The sequence below is a fragment of the Pipistrellus kuhlii genome, unplaced genomic scaffold (genome assembly GCF_014108245.1).
Source record: "Pipistrellus kuhlii isolate mPipKuh1 unplaced genomic scaffold, mPipKuh1.p scaffold_m20_p_15, whole genome shotgun sequence".
NCBI lineage: Eukaryota > Metazoa > Chordata > Mammalia > Chiroptera > Vespertilionidae > Pipistrellus > Pipistrellus kuhlii.
In genome coordinates, this window is record NW_023425460.1 from 37913489 (window position 1) to 37929442 (window position 15954).

Sequence of the window (15954 nt, forward strand, 5' to 3'; positions counted from 1 at the left end):
ATAATAGAAGTGTCAGAGATGAAAGAAAATTAGTAAAACGTATATGAAAATCTTCCACTTGCCAGAGTCTGGGTGCGCTGCGGGACCCAGATCAAGTCCCCGCACACCCATGGTGCTTCAAAATCGCGAGACCCAGGCTCAGTTGCCACACCCCTGTTGGGGGAGATCCAGACTATCCGTATTTTCTGGCATATAAGACGACTTTTGAAACGAAAAAAAGCCTGCTCAGATTGGCCAGAGTCAGAGAGGCGGTCTATTAAAAAAAGAACTGGTGTTGCCTCGGGAGCGGGGGGTAGTCTTACACAGCGAATATAGGCCTAAACCTATGTTTTAACTGTAAAATTAGGGGGGTCGTCTTATACGCCTGGTCGTCTTATACACTGGAAAATACTGCAGGCTGTCCCCACCCTTGTCAAGCCCCTCCGGGTAGGGGGCACAGCCTCAGGTCCCATGTCAAGCCCCACCAAATCGCAGCCTGACATCCCCTGTAAAACCCCTCCGGTGGGGGTTGCAGCCTCAGGTCCCTGCTGAAGGCTCGTTAAGGCTCTTACGACAACTTAGCCTTTGCTGTGGGCGCCCGCATCTTTGTTACTGTGTGATGGTCAATTTGCATATTTCATTTTTATTAGATAGGATGTTTTAATTAATAGAATTGGGTGAACCATGTTAAATAGGTTATCCACACTTATACCAAGGATTCCTAGCCCACATTCAGATTTTCCAAATTCATTCAACAAAAGGCATTTTGAACTATGGCATAATAGTACTGTCTGATAGTAATGAATTTGTAGTTAATTATTTTTGTCTGTAAAATACTATTATTTGAATATTTTATTGCATTTTGTTCAGAGTATTAAATGAGTAGAAAGCAAATTGTAACTGCTGTTACATTGAAAATATATATTGAACTTACAAATGTGAAGTTGTTTGAGAAAACTAATTTGGTACATCAGTACTAATACAAAAAATTTTTTTTCTAAAAATTACCCACAATTATTCTACCCCAATACATTCTAGCAACTATTGTTGGTTCTTATGAGTATATGTGAAGATTTTTATATAGTTTGGTCATGGGGTAGTATTCCACACAGCCCCATAGTATTGCATCATGAATATTATTGCTACATAGTTCTAATTATCAAATGTAATGGATACTTAATAGTTAATTTGAGTTGATATGATTCTTAGCTCACTTTAATATCAAATGTAAATTGTTACCAATTTTTTACTATTATAAGTGATACAGTAACTAGTACCTTTATTAATACATAAGTTAATCTGTTTATAGCAACGCAGTTTACAAAGTTTGGAGGCAAGTTTGCATGCTATGGAGTCCACCAGAGAATCATTAAAAGCAGAGCTGGGAACTGATTTGCTTTCTCAACTTAGTCTGGAAGATCAGAAGAGAGTAGATGCACTGAATGATGAAATTCGTCAACTTCAGCAGGCAAGTACAATTGATAGGAAAAATAATTATTAATAATTATTTTTACTGTGGAAAGTATCTTTCTTGCTAATAAAGAAAAGTGAAAGATTATTGAGAAAATGTAAAAATGACTCTTGGACTTATCCATAAGAGTAAATAAAAAAAGATTTTAATAAGTTTTCCTAAACCTTTCTGTATATGTTAGGATTATACAAGAAATCTTCATTTTATTCTATCTTATTTAGTGCATATTTATTACTAGTAAGGTTTGACTTGTTAGCTTTACCATATTTATTATGACGATCTTTACATATTCAATATTATTTGAATTGAACATTTTAATAATATTTTATTATTGAACAGATTTAAACAATATTAAGTCCAAAAAATTAAAAGCAGGAAAAGAAAAACATTTTTGGTTGTATGCTTATTAAAAGAAACAGGCACAAAAACTTAGCATTTTGAAGATAGAAAATGAAGAAAATATACAGACTTTGGAATGGTATGAAACTTCATAATGCTCATTTGAACACAAGTAATGGGGATGACAGCAAATTAACAGCATTCTTGTATATAAAATATATATGCCTATGTATACAAATAATTTTCTTTTCTTTTAGGAAAACAGACAATTGCTGAATGAAAGAATTAAATTAGAAGGTATTATTACTCGAGTAGAGACTTATCTCAATGAGAATTTGAGAAAACGCTTGGACCAAGTAGAACAGGTATGTTCTTTTTTGGGAGTTCCTTGACCATCATAACCATTTGAAGGTACATATAAGAGGCTCTGTTTGAGAGAATGGACTTTGGGGACCAAAAGACTAGCAGTGTGACCACCTGGCTAGCATTGCCACTTGGTTTATGATCTTAGATAAGTCATTTAATATTTCTAAGCTTTAGGTTCAGGACTGTTTAATACTGTTTTGTATTTGTATCCTGGCACAATCTAGGTAAAAGTTATTAATATTTTATCAGTAGAAGGTAGATGTGGAGAAATTTTTCAGTTATTATTTTTTCCCCCTGTAATGGTACTTTAAGTATTTGCAAATGTATGAAGTATGTTTATTCAAACATAACAGCTATAGAAACTATTGCTAGTCAGAACATTTTGAAACTAACATTCATATCCTGTGAATGAATGCTCATAAGTTCCTTTTGTTTTTCAGGAACTGAATGAACTGAGAGAGACAGAAGGGGGTACTGTTCTCACTGCTACAACCTCAGAACTTGAAGCCATCAATAAAAGAGTAAAAGACACTATGGCACGATCAGAAGGTAAATTATTGTTTAATAAATTTTTTAAAATGTATTTAGTTAAATTTAGCTTATTTGTTTTATATATGTGCTGCCGAAGCGAGCACTGGCTTATTTGTTTTATAACATTGTTTACTACAAAATGAAATATTCAAAAAGGCAAAATTATCTAATAATGATTTTTTGTTTTCCATAATCGTGAACAGTATAGTGAACAGAGTTCAGGGTGTTGATTATAGATAGTAATCCTTTTTTTATTGAAATATTTGTGACAATTTTGAGATTGTAAATTATTAATTTTATTGAGAAAAGTATGAAATAACTGAATCGATTTTCTTACTGCCTACTTACTGAGTAGAAAATTCTTTTTTAGTTTTTTCTAAAGATAAACATTAAATAATAATAAAAACTATACTCACGATTCTCATTAAACTTCTAATTTATCCTGAATTAAATGTTTTATGAATTTTTCACAGTAAAATTTAAACAAACATGAAAAAGTCTATTTATTTTGATAGATTTGACTATTAAAATAAAACGTTTGATCAAGTAACATTCTGTCTGTAAAATAGGTATTATTATCTAATTTGTTCTCCACCCTCTCTTCCCCCCCATTTCAGATTTGGACAATTCCATTGATAAAACAGAAGCTGGAATTAAGGAACTTCAGAAGAGTATGGAGCGCTGGAAAAATATGGAAAAAGAACACATGGATGCTATAAATCATGACACTAAAGAACTAGAAAAGATGACAAATCGACAAGGCATGCTACTGAAAAAGAAAGAAGAATGTATGAAGAAAATTCGAGAACTTGGATCACTTCCTCAGGAAGCATTTGAAAAATACCAAACACTGAGTCTCAAACAGGTAAATCTTGTGGTTTTAAATTTGAAATCTCATTGCAAATTTTCCTGTATATAAATTTACGTATTCATTTTTCCCTCCTTGTAGTTGTTTCGAAAACTTGAACAGTGCAACACAGAATTGAAGAAATACAGTCATGTTAACAAAAAAGCTTTAGACCAGTTTGTAAATTTCTCTGAGCAAAAAGAAAAATTAATAAAGCGACAAGAAGAATTGGATAGGGGATACAAATCAATCATGGAACTGATGAATGTACTCGAACTTCGAAAATATGAAGCTATTCAGTTAACTTTCAAACAGGTATGTTTTTTTCCTTTTTCCCCAGAGAGAGAAACATGTATGTGAGAGAGACACATTGATTGCCTCCCCATGCACCCTGACTGGGGCTGGGAATGGAGCCTGCAACTGAGGTATTGTGCCCTTGACTAGAATCAAACCCGGGACCCTTCAGTCCAAGGGCTGACTGCTCTATCCACTGAGACAAGTGGTTAGGGTCATATGTTTCTTTTATTAGTATATAAACACACATGACAAAAGCTTCAGCTATCATTCAGTTTATTTTTCAGTTTGTAAAGGATTTTTTTCCACTGATAGTTGGATCTAATATATGTGAATAAATTCAGCACATAAGTTGCTAACATAGTAACTAGAATATTTTACACGTAGTTTTTTTTTTATTTTTAAGATTACTTTTAAAAATATTTTCATTGAAATTTTTAGAGAGAGAGAGGAGGGGAGAGAGAGAAACATTAATATGAGAATGAAACATCTCTCAGTTGCCTCCTGCCTACCTCTCACCTGGGAATGATCCCACAATTGGGGCACATACCCCAACCGAGAATTAAATTGGCAGCCTTTTGGTGCACAGGATGACAACCAGCCAAATGAGCCTCACCACTGGCCAGGGCTACATAGTTCTTAAAAGGATCACATCTGTTATTGCTTTAAAAAAATACTTCTGGGCCTTGCTGGGTAGCATAGAGCATTGTTCCTACTCACCAAGGTTTTGGGTTCATCCCCAGTTAGGGCTTGTACAAGAAACAAACAATGAATGCATAAATAAGTGGAACAACAAATAGATCTCTCTTTCTCCCTCCCCCTCCCGCTCTCTCTCTCCCCTCCCCCTCTCCCTTCACCCTTCTCTCTCCCTCTAAAAAAAGTTAATTAAAAAATGCATATTAAAAAAATACTTCTGATTGCTTTTACATACTTGTCTTTGTTTTAATCAGTAAGATGTATAGTTCCACATAAGCAAATTTTATATTTGAATGGACACCCAACCTTATTATATATCTGTTTGTTTATTTTAAGGTATCCAAGAACTTCAGTGAAGTATTTCAGAAGCTGGTCCCTGGGGGCAAAGCTACTTTGGTGATGAAGAAAGGAGATGTTGAGGGCAGCCAGTCTCAGGATGAAGGAGAAGGGAGTGGTGAAAGTGAGAAGGGTTCTGGATCACAAAGTAGTGTCCCATCAGTTGACCAGTTCACTGGAGTTGGAATCAGGGTAAACGCTTTTACATCCAGTTTTCCTCAGTAATTATCAGTGTAATTTGTAAATATTTTGCAAATCTAAATAGATGTATGCATTTTAATTTGAAGAGATGATTGTGGTTCAACTCCTTTCTGATATTGACTCAAATGTTTTCTTAGGTGTCGTTTACAGGAAAACAAGGTGAAATGAGAGAAATGCAACAGCTTTCAGGTGGACAGAAATCCTTGGTAGCACTTGCTCTCATTTTTGCCATTCAGAAATGTGACCCCGCTCCTTTTTACTTGTTTGATGAGATTGACCAGGCTCTGGATGCTCAGCACAGAAAGGCTGTGTCAGGTACAGTGTTGGTTTTACACTTAGCAATGAGAACATGCTCTAAAATGATAGCTTCGTTCTTTTATAGTGATTTCTTGTTGCCTGAGAGATTTGGGGTTACTAGTTAGGATATGTATCCTGTATAATAAAGAGCTAATATGCTAATTAGACCGAACAGCAGAAAGACCTTCCAGGCAACAACCTTCCAGATTTTTGTGCATCAGGCCTCTAGTTAGTAAATAAAATTTATCTTTTAATAGGTTTTAAAATTTAACATTAGACTTCTTTGCAAAGTTTTGTGAGAAAGATGTAATTTTTTGAATCAGTTGAGTAACCTACTGCCCCGGCCTGTGTGGATCAGTTTGTTGGAGCATTGTCCCGTACACCGAAAGGTTTTGGGTTTGGTTCCCAGTGAGGCCACATACCTAGGTTGTGGTTCAATGCCCAGTCTGAGGGCGCATGCAGGAGGCAACCGGTCAATTTCTTTCTCTCTCCCTTCTCTCGAAAAATTAATTAAAAAAATAAAATTGTACTTGAGTTAAACTTTTTAATGTAGAAGTTGCTTATTTTAAAACGTGTATTTCAATGTTTGAGTAGTTTGTCATAAACATTGTTGATTATGTGGTTAAAGAATCTGTATTTGATGTTTAGTAAGTTCAGAAGATCTTTGGGGAAGCCCTGGCAGGCTAGCTCAGTTGGTTAGAAGCTCATGTGCCAGGGTTATGGGCTTGATTCCTGGTCAGAGCACATACAAGAGATAACTAGTGAGTGCATGAATGAGGGGAACAACACAGTGATGTTTCTCTCTCTGCTTGCTCACTAAAAAAAAAAAAAAAAAAAATCAATAAATTAAAATAAAACACCAGTAAGGTCAATTTAAAAATATATATATATATCTTTGGGGGTGGTAGCAGGGGGAAGGCATTTTGCTCTCACATTATTTCTAATGCTGTATTAGAAGTTACTGCTTCTTTATATTCTGGAACTAAGATACTGGGGTTAAAGATTTATTTGTAGTTTTTTAAGAAATTAAAGTGGTAATTTTTGTAGATATATGCATAAAAATAGAGTCACAGGCTGTTTTGAATATTAAGAGTAAAGATAGTTGCATTTTAAATTTTAAGATCTGAGAAAAGGGTCTTGTTAAATTACTTTTTTTTTTTTTTTTTTTTTTTTTTTTTTTTACAGATATGATTATGGAACTTGCTGTACATGCTCAATTTATTACAACTACTTTTAGGCCTGAACTGCTTGAATCAGCTGACAAATTCTATGGTGTAAAATTCAGAAATAAGGTAATTTTTTTACATGAAGTTTAAGTTTATGTAGTATTTAATCCATTATATTGAATTCTTATTTTGTGTTACTTCAGTCATGAAAGAAAACTTAGAAAGTTGTTGCTCATCTGATGATGTATTTGTAAAGAAAAAACTTAAAGTGCCCAGGAGATTTAGCAGTTTTTTGTGGCATTCACTGCACTGATATTTTTTCCCTTGTCATTAAGAGACAATATCTTCCTATCTAGTCATTCATTGCTTCTTTATGAAGTCTTTAACAGTTACGTACATTGATTTATATTTGGCCTGACCGTTTTTCTTGGTGTTTTAATAAGCATTAGTGTACTCTGAAACAGCAAAATAATACATAGGCCTAAGTTCTTGTCCATATCTTCAGAGCATTAAAAGGCAGAATATTTTTAAATTCACATATTGAACAAACACCATCTATATAATAACCTATATAATAAAAGCCTAATACTGTCCCCTTGACCTGGAGGTCAGCTAGGGGGCAAGGCGGGCTGGCCAACTGCAGGAAAGGAGGCCCTGGCTGGTAGCTGGCATTTGCTAGGGATCCTACCTATGCATGGAATTTGTGCACTGGGCCTCTAGTTATAAATAAAAATTCTATCAGTCTGTGTTTTAGAATCATTTGACTTACTATGTGAAATTTACAGGTAATAGGCTATATATTTTAACTATTATCCTGTACAGCGGGAACACTGATATATTTCTTTACGATTTAACAGATTTTATTTTTGGCATTTATTCTTCAGGTTAGTCATATTGATGTGATCACAGCAGAGATGGCCAAAGACTTTGTAGAAGATGATACCACTCATGGCTAATTGGAAACTGTTGCCTACGGGCTTGGAAGATATGTATAATATTATGATTCTCATTCCCAGGAACTGTAAATTAAACTTAAATATGTGGTCACTATTAATACAATAGTTTTCAGATTTAGAGTACACACAGTCCTTTTATATTTCAGTCATTGTATTTTATAAGATACTCTGTAATGTTACATTTCTATGTATAGTTTAAGAATTTTATTTCCCACACAACTTCTTGTAAAGTGTCCTGTTAACTGTTTTAAAATCTTTGAAACATGCTAAATATCTTTTTCTAATTATTTTACCAGTTATATTGCCTCTTTTTTTATAGCTTCAATTAAATAATTGGTTTTATGACTTAATTTTGTTTTTAAATTTTGTGTTTTATGTGGCTTTTTATTTATAGTTGTACAATTAGAGATAAATATTCCTTAAATATCTATGTTTTATTTTGCCTAAGAAAAGGCTGCCTTCACTTCAAAGAAGATTTAAAATAGTTCCATATTCTGTTAAATGCTATCAGTGGTTCCTAATCTAGGCTGCCTGCTTAAACACATGGAGGAAGCTCTTAAAAATGGAACACTGTGGGAGTCTGTCCCTATACCAGTTGGATCAAAATCCAGAAGGGATGGTGTCCTGGTCACTTAGTTCTGAATTCCCCCAGGTGATTCTGACTCTCAGGGAGGGTTAGAACCCCTGCTTTATTTTTTCTTTTTATTATTGTTATTTTTTTTTTTTTTGTTAATCCTCACCCGAGGATATTTTTCCATTGATTTTTAGAGAGAGTGGAAGAGAGAGGGAAAGACAGAAAGAAACATCGATGTGAGAGAAACACATCGATGGTTGCCTCATGCACAAGCCCCAACCAGAGCCCAGGCTGGGGAGGAACCTGCAATCAAGGTATAGGCCCTTGACCGGAACCAGACCATTGCTCTTTGGTCTGCAGGCCAACACTATCCACTTAGCCAAACGGGCTAGGACAGAACCCCTACTTTAAACTCAACAGTCCTTTAAAAATTATTTTTAATTTAAGATTACAATCTATTTAATAGGACTTGGGAGCGTGGTTTTAAAAATAACATTTATAAAGCTTTTTGCAACTTTAAAAAAAAAATGTGGCCCAGTTGGTGTGGCTCAGTGGTTGAGTGTAGACCTATGAACAAGGAGGTCATAGTTCAGTTCCCTGTCAGGGCACATGCCCAGGTTGTGGGCTCAATCCCCAGTGTGGAGTGTGCAGTAGGCAGTCAGTCAATGATTTTCTCAATCATTGATGTTTCTATCTCCCTCTCCCTTCCTCTCTGAAATCAATACAAATATATTCAAAAAATAAAATATGGGGTGATTAGCAAAAAATGGGTTAAGCATTTTGTCAAAATAAGTAAAAAAGTACTAATTTTAAAGAAAATAATGCAATTTAGAGAAACATAATAGAAGTATAAAAAAAGTATAAGATGAATTTTGGAGGATTTTTTAAAAGTATTTAAGCAATAGCAACCCTGACTTCAAAAACGTTTAGTTTATTCTTTATTTTTTTAAAAAAATATATTTTATTGATTTTTTACAGAGAGGAAGGGAGAGGGATAGAGAGCTGGAAACATTGATGAGAGAGAAACATTGACCAGCTGCCTGCTGGACACCCCCTACCAGGAATGTGCCCGCAACCAATGTACATGCCCTTGACTGGAATGGAACCTGGGACCTTTCAGTCCGCAGACCAATGCTCTATCCACTGAGCCAAACTGGTTTCAGCTAGTTCATTCTTAAATGGAGTTTCTTTCATAACAACTCTCAGGGTAGAGGGCTAGCACTTTTTGCTCAGTTCCCACAAAGAGAGAGAATATATTGCTGAGGAAAAGCAAACATTAAGATTTGTCACCCAGCAAATGGTCACCTTACCCCGGGAGCACATCATGCTTCTGGGACACTTGCCAGAGAGGAGCAGAAAGTGTTCTCTGTCAAGGAATTTTTATAGTAGCAATGGCATTCTTTATCTTTCTTCACCTTTACTCAGGCATATCCCCTTATCCTGGAACATGAATAAGTAATCTTTGTTTGCATATTCAACAGAGGAGAGCAAATGGAAAGCAGATGCACACTGATGCAGTTAAAACTGACAGCAACATGTTCACTTACTACCAAGAAACTAGGACTGTCTTTCCTTCTTTATTTGAAGATTTCTTTTGAAATTGTATGTCATCAGGTGGAAATTACCCTCTGCTTTTCTGTGAAGATGAAGCAATAGTGATACCCTTGTTCCGTAGGTTTCATACTTTTGGGAGAAGCAGGTAGTTCTTTTCCTCTGTGAAAAATGACAGAATCATTTTCAATGGTCTGTTGCTTAGAGGTGCCCTTTCTTTTGGCCTCATTAAGTAATTCTTGATAAAGTGGGTTGATTCAGATACCTCCTTAGAAGGAATCTTAGTTTGGCAGGAACACGGAATTTGTAAGGCATTTCCTCTTCTTAAATAAAACTTTTTTGGTCAACATGCTCTAAGCTAAAAGTATCAGGCCCTTACACAGAGGATCCAGAGATACAAGTTTTTTTTTTTGTTTTTTTTGTTTTTTTGTTTTTTTTTAGTTTAAGACTTTTATAGTTAAGGAAATTTGCCCAGGTAATGAGGAAGTGAGCACGCACAGCTTAGTAACTGGCAGAGCCAGAATGAAGCCCAGGCTTTCCTGCCTTGAATAAAGGGGACTCTTGACGTGTTAGGTCTTTATTCTCCCTGCTGAACTATGAAAATGGGGGAGATGTTGTGTTTGTACCATGTTGGTCCTAAAGCAATAGTTGTGGGGTGAGTCACCATTGTTCGTTTTCTTTACCTCTTCGCGCGCTCTCCCCTCCCCTTTTTCTTCAGACCTTACGTATTTTGGTGCAGGTCACTTGTCTCAATGTCCCGGGGACTGGCTGCCAGTCTTCTGCCTGGAAGATGCCAGAGTTGCTCCATAAATCTGCCACCGTGTGGCACTCAGTCTCCCCTTCCTAGAGACAGAGAGTCTCCTGGGTGTAACAGCCCTTGTGGCAGCCAGTAGCTGCAGGGAGATGAGGCAGCACAGAGATTAGGTTTGCAGGGAGAGCATGGATATATTTACTCTCTCAAGTCATTGCATCAGTGGCTAGGAGTCCACTGCAAAGAGAACATTAGCATTTGAATGTCATCTTTTATGGATTCTGTGTGGGTCAGACCAATGCCTGGCGAGTTGATTGTATAAAACATTCAAGTGAACATTGATACCAAGTCCTGCTCTAGCGTCATCAATTAAGTCTACAATTATTCAGACATTAAAAAATAATGGTTATTGTCCTGGCCGGTGTGGCTCAGTTAATGAGAGCGTCATCCCTTATTCTGAAAGGTTGTGGGTTCGGTTTCCAGTCAGGGCATACAACTAAGTTTCCATTGGGCTGTGAACAGAAGGCAACCAATTGTTCTCACATCAGTGTTTCTCTCCTTGTTTCCCTCTCTAAGCATTTTCTTAGGTGAGGATTAAAAAAAAACCCGTGCCCTAACCGATTTGGCTCAGTGGATAGAGTGTTGGCCTGCGGACTGAAGGGTCCCAGGTTCGATTCCGGTCAAGGGCATGTACCTTGGTTGTGGGCACATCCCCAGTAGAGGGTGTGCAGGAGGCAGATGATTGATGTTTCTCTCTCATTGATGATTCTAACTCTCCCTCTCCCTTCCTCTCTGTAAAAAAAAAAAAAAATCAAAATATATTGAAAAAATAAAAATGGTTACAAAGACTGGAAACATAGAAGTATATATAGTGAGAGGGGAAAACCACAACAGAAAATTGAACATGAGCCATAACCAGTTTAGCTCAGTGGATAGAGCATCGGTCTTTGGACTGAAAGGTCCCAGGTTCAATTCTGGTGGTTGCGGGTACATCCCCAGTAGGGGGCATGCAGGAGGCAGCTGATTGATGTTTCCCTCTCATCGATGTTTCTAATTCTATCCCTCTCCCTTCCTCTCTGTAAAAAATTAATAAAAGGTTTTTTAAAAAAAGAAAATTGAACATGAAGTACATGGTGTAAAGTCAAATAATTTGGAACTCAGGAATGAGAGGCAGTTAACATGTCACATAGTAAAGAATTGTGTCATCTCTAAGGCACCCGCTTTTGCTAGAAGTTTTCAAACGGAAACCTATCGTACACCTCAGAATTAGAAATGATGACTGCAAAGGTTAGTAAGGTTGATGCTTTCTTCAGCTTTGTCTATGCCGCTATTTCCCCCCCAATATCCTAAATCAATTATTTCCAGCATCGCTAGAGGGAGCCCTTGACACATGCCAGCCCTTCCTCCATTTTTTTCAGTCTACTTTTCAAACTTGTTTCCTCTCTAATTCCTCCTTTATTAGAGTTCCAGGAGCATAGACGCGTGATATTCCTGAAGTTTCTCTGTTGCAGGAGCTTATGAGCTACGTGTTAACTGCTTGCAGCTCAGTCATAAACTGGCTGCTTTCAGTATTTGCAACAGGTTGAACTGTGATGTAGAAAGTGCAGCAGCTGTTGAATGGAATCTTGTTAATGAAATGGCAGTCCTTTCCTGCAAAGGCACTGTTGGTTTCTCTGCAGAGCAGCAGCTTTCTCTGCTGCTGAACTATGAAAATGGGGTTATTACTTATCTAATAATAAGTACCAAACAGACCCTTGTGTCATTTCATTTCAGGGCAACAAGTTGGCGGTGGGGGTGTTAACCACGGGCTGCAGATGGAGCTTCCACGAGGGTGAAGTAACTTGCCTAAAGCTTTCTATTAAAGAGCAGTGGAGCCCTAGCCAGTTTGCTCAATAGTTATAGCCTCAGCCCATGGACTGAAGGATCTCAGGTTCAATTCCAGTCAAGGATACATACCTTGTTTCTCATATCCATGTGTATCTTCCCCCTCCCTTCCATTCTCCTCTAAAAAAAAAAAAAAAAGTCAATGGAAAAATACCCATTGCCAGGGGGCCATCCCCTGGGCCGCCCCAGGCTGCCTCTCGCTTTAGTGACTCCTGCCACAGACTCTTGGTACCTTGGCCTGGTTCTCTTTGACTTGGTTCTCCCCACAGAGAAGGGGGACTGAGTGCTAGAGAGAACCTGCATTCTGTGGGACCCTCTTGCCCCCCAAACCCCCACCCCCTAGGGATGAATCTGGAATAATTCAGCCAGAACTTTATCTAGAAATGGATGCAGGACCCCATACTATCTCGTAAGGAAATTGGAGGTGTTGTAATCTACACCTACGCTACTCAAGCCTCATCATCCAATTCACCTGGAGTGGTTGTTGAAGATGCAATTTCTCCGGCCTTTCTCCCTGAAGATTGGAAAGCAGGGCAGAGCAGGGCAGGGCCCAGGTGGGCCACATGTAATGCCTATCAACCAGGAAAATCTGGCCTCACGAGCAATCAGGCCTGCTGAACGTTTTGACCTTCGGAGGAGATTAACCTGCGGCATCTGTACAAAGGAAAGCACCAGACTTTAGGATTTTGCTTTTATCCGAAGAGAAAGCAAAACTTGCATCTGAACAAGGTAAACAGTGGGCAGCAGCTGGGCGTGGGGCTCAGGCCTGGGGGTGTGACTGGCAGAAGTTTAGACAGACAGGGCTCAGAGCTGAAGTGCTGGGTTCCCAGAAATGGCCTGCCAGAGTGCCTCCAGTCAGGCCAGCCACTACCCCCATTTTTGTTGTTTTCTTTGGTGGGGGCTTCCAGCAAATTCATATCTTGAGGGGAGAGTCGTTTTAAACCTCCCAGCTTGACTCAAGTAAAGTCAAGCCCTGTTGGGTAGGGGTGGGATAGAGGGAAGGAAGGGAGGTATGGAGGACAGTGGGGGTCAAGGACTTGCACCATAGAGAATGAATGGATAGATTGAGCTGTGGGCGATTCTGGGTTTATTCAACAAGCATTTGGTGAGGACCTGGGACATAAAAGCCCGATAAGTCAGGTGTTGTGATAAAGCCATTTGCCAGATGAGGAAACTGAAGGTTAGATTAGGAGCAGGCCCAGTGCCACCAAATGAATAAAAGGTGAAGCCCGGAGTTAATCCAGGCCTGGGTATCTTGAGCCAATAGTGTGTTGGGAAACCACTGGGTGGGAGGTAGAGGTGACTTCCACTGGTGTGTGTGTGTGTGTGTGTGTGTGTATGTATGTGTGTACATATATGTATGCATATGTACTTGTACGCATGAACGTGTTCTGGGTGGAGGAGGAGGTGACTTTCTCTGGGGTGTGTGTATGTACGTGTGTGTGTGCATGTGAACGTGCTCTGGTGGAGGAAGAGATGACTTCCTCCAGCAGCAGGTGCAGAGCCCAGGCCTGGGGTATTCCATGTCTAAACAAAACCAACTGCAGGATTCCACACATCCCCACCGCAGGGCCCTCATTCCTGTCCCTCTTCAGCACCAGCCGCCCGAGACCCCAGGGAATGAGCTCAGAGGGTGGGGGCCACAGGGATGGTGGCAGCTGGCAGTGCCTTTGATAGGTTTGCCCTCCAGCTTCAGCATTGTTCCCAGGCAGGATGGGTCTGCTTCCTGTGCCCTGGGAGGAGGAGGAGGAGGAGGCCGCCGGGGGCTCCGGGGTCTGTAATTGGATCAGAGGCTGTGATGGTGACAGCTGTGGCAGGGGCCTGAGGAGGGGGCTCAGGCAGGTGGGAAAAGGCTGGGCCTGGGGTTTGTGCTCATTCATCATCCTGGAGGCAGCTCTCCTGGGCACTGGACCCTCACCCCAGCATCTACCCCAGAGGCCCTAGTGCTCCCAACATAGCCTGTCCCGTGTGGTGTCTCATATGTGGGAAGGGGCCCAGGGAAGCCCCACGCATTGAGAGAGGTGGTACATGGAGACAAAAACAGGGGTTTGGAATTCCAGCTCTGACTTTTGCTAGCTGTGTGGTCTTGGGCAAGTTTGTTAACCTCTGTTTCCACTTCTTCTGTAAAATGGAGACACCCATGAAACTATCTTTTTAAAAATATATTTTTATTGATTTCAGAGAGGAAGGGAGGAGATTGAAATATGATGAGAGAATCATTGATTGGCTGCCTCCTACATGCCCCCCACTGCGGATCGAGCCACAACACAGGCATGTGCCCTTGACTGGAATCGAACCTGGGACCCTTCAGTCCACAGGCTGATGCTCTATCCACTGAGCCAAACCAGCTAGGGCAAAAGTATCTTAAAAGGTGGTTCTAGAATTAAATGAGAACAGTGGTTTGCATACAGTGGTTGCTCAATAAGAATTAGGTTTAATATTAATATTTTGTGCCAGTTGGTATCCAAGTCACATTAGTAATATTTGGAGTTTAAGAGAAGCTTGAACCAGACTGGTGTGGCTCAGTGGTTGAGCATCAGTTGATCTATGAACAAGGAGGTTATGGTTTGATTCCAGTAGGGGCACATGCCCGGGTTGCAGGCTCATCCCCCAGTAGGGGGCATGCAGGAGGCACCTGATCAATGATTCTCTCTCATCTTTGATATTTCTTTCTCTCCCTTCTTCTCTGAAATGAATAAAAATACATTTAAATACAAACAAACAAAAATATTTAAAACAAAAGAGAAGCTTGAAAGAAAGCCATGCATACAAAGTGTATAAAATTCAGGGGTGTGTATACTGTGTTAGAAAGGACTCAACAGCCAGCTACTCTGTTATCTGGTATGTTCTAGATGAGTTCGTGCAGTTATCTATGACCGAGTAACAGTAGATTAAGACAGCTACCAAGGTATTATAGCTCATGATTTTGTGGTGCAAGAATTTGTGCAGGGCTCAGCGAGGTGATTCTTTGCTCCGTGTGGCATCTATGGTGGTCCCTTAAGTGGGGTTCCAGCAGAGAGGCTGACCTGGAGCATCCAAGGCTTCCTTCCGTAGCTGGTGTGATGTTAGGGGAACTAGCTGTGAGAGTCCCAGACATCAGTTCCACATCACTCAACTTGTCAAGCAAGTCACAAAGCCCAGCTCAGTACCAAAGTGAGGGGAATGAGGCCCCTCCTCTCGGTGGGAGGAAGAGCCCAGATTTTGCAACTATATTTCATCTAGGACAGTCACCCTCAAGTAGGATCTTACAAAGTACTAAGTACTTCTTAAAAAAAAAAAATCGATTGATTTTACAGATAGAGGAATGGGGGGGAGGAGGGAAGGAGAGAAAGAGAGATCGTATGTGCCCTGACGGGATCAAACCCATAATCTCGGCACTTTGGGACAGTCAGTGCTCAAACCATCTGAGCTACCCAGCCAGGGCCAAAGAATTTCTGTTTAGAACTTTTTCAGTGGTGTCTTGGGGGAGTAGAGAGAGACGTGATTTTGAGTCCAGCTCAGCATCACTTTGAGCCTCTGTTGAGGCATCACGCGAGGCCTGAGTTCTGATGCTGGGGACACAGAGATAGGCAAGAAAGTGTTCCTGGGCTCCTGACTTTAGCCTGGGCCTGCTTCAATGTGGGTCCTGTTCCTTTTCAGCACTCCCCTTTCTTGGTCAGGGGGATGAGCAGGAGGATGGACTTGCTGCCCAGGGAATCTTGCCCCAGGATCAGCG

General features: G+C 39.6%; 1 protein-coding gene across 2 annotated transcripts in view; it reads left to right on the forward strand.

The window, feature by feature from the left end:
* The window catches only part of SMC3 (structural maintenance of chromosomes 3), a 31236-nt gene extending 23407 nt beyond the window's left edge, over positions 1-7829 (forward strand). For both annotated transcript variants that reach the window (XM_036438964.2, XM_036438965.2), the window contains 9 exons: positions 1289-1447; positions 2047-2154; positions 2596-2704; positions 3304-3551; positions 3636-3848; positions 4860-5051; positions 5198-5375; positions 6543-6649; positions 7408-7829. In XM_036438964.2, coding sequence (XP_036294857.1) covers positions 1289-1447; positions 2047-2154; positions 2596-2704; positions 3304-3551; positions 3636-3848; positions 4860-5051; positions 5198-5375; positions 6543-6649; positions 7408-7479 — 1386 coding nt within the window. In that variant the 3' untranslated portion in view covers positions 7480-7829. The remainder of the gene's footprint in view (positions 1-1288; positions 1448-2046; positions 2155-2595; positions 2705-3303; positions 3552-3635; positions 3849-4859; positions 5052-5197; positions 5376-6542; positions 6650-7407) is intronic.
* The last annotated feature ends 8125 nt before the right edge of the window (positions 7830-15954 follow it).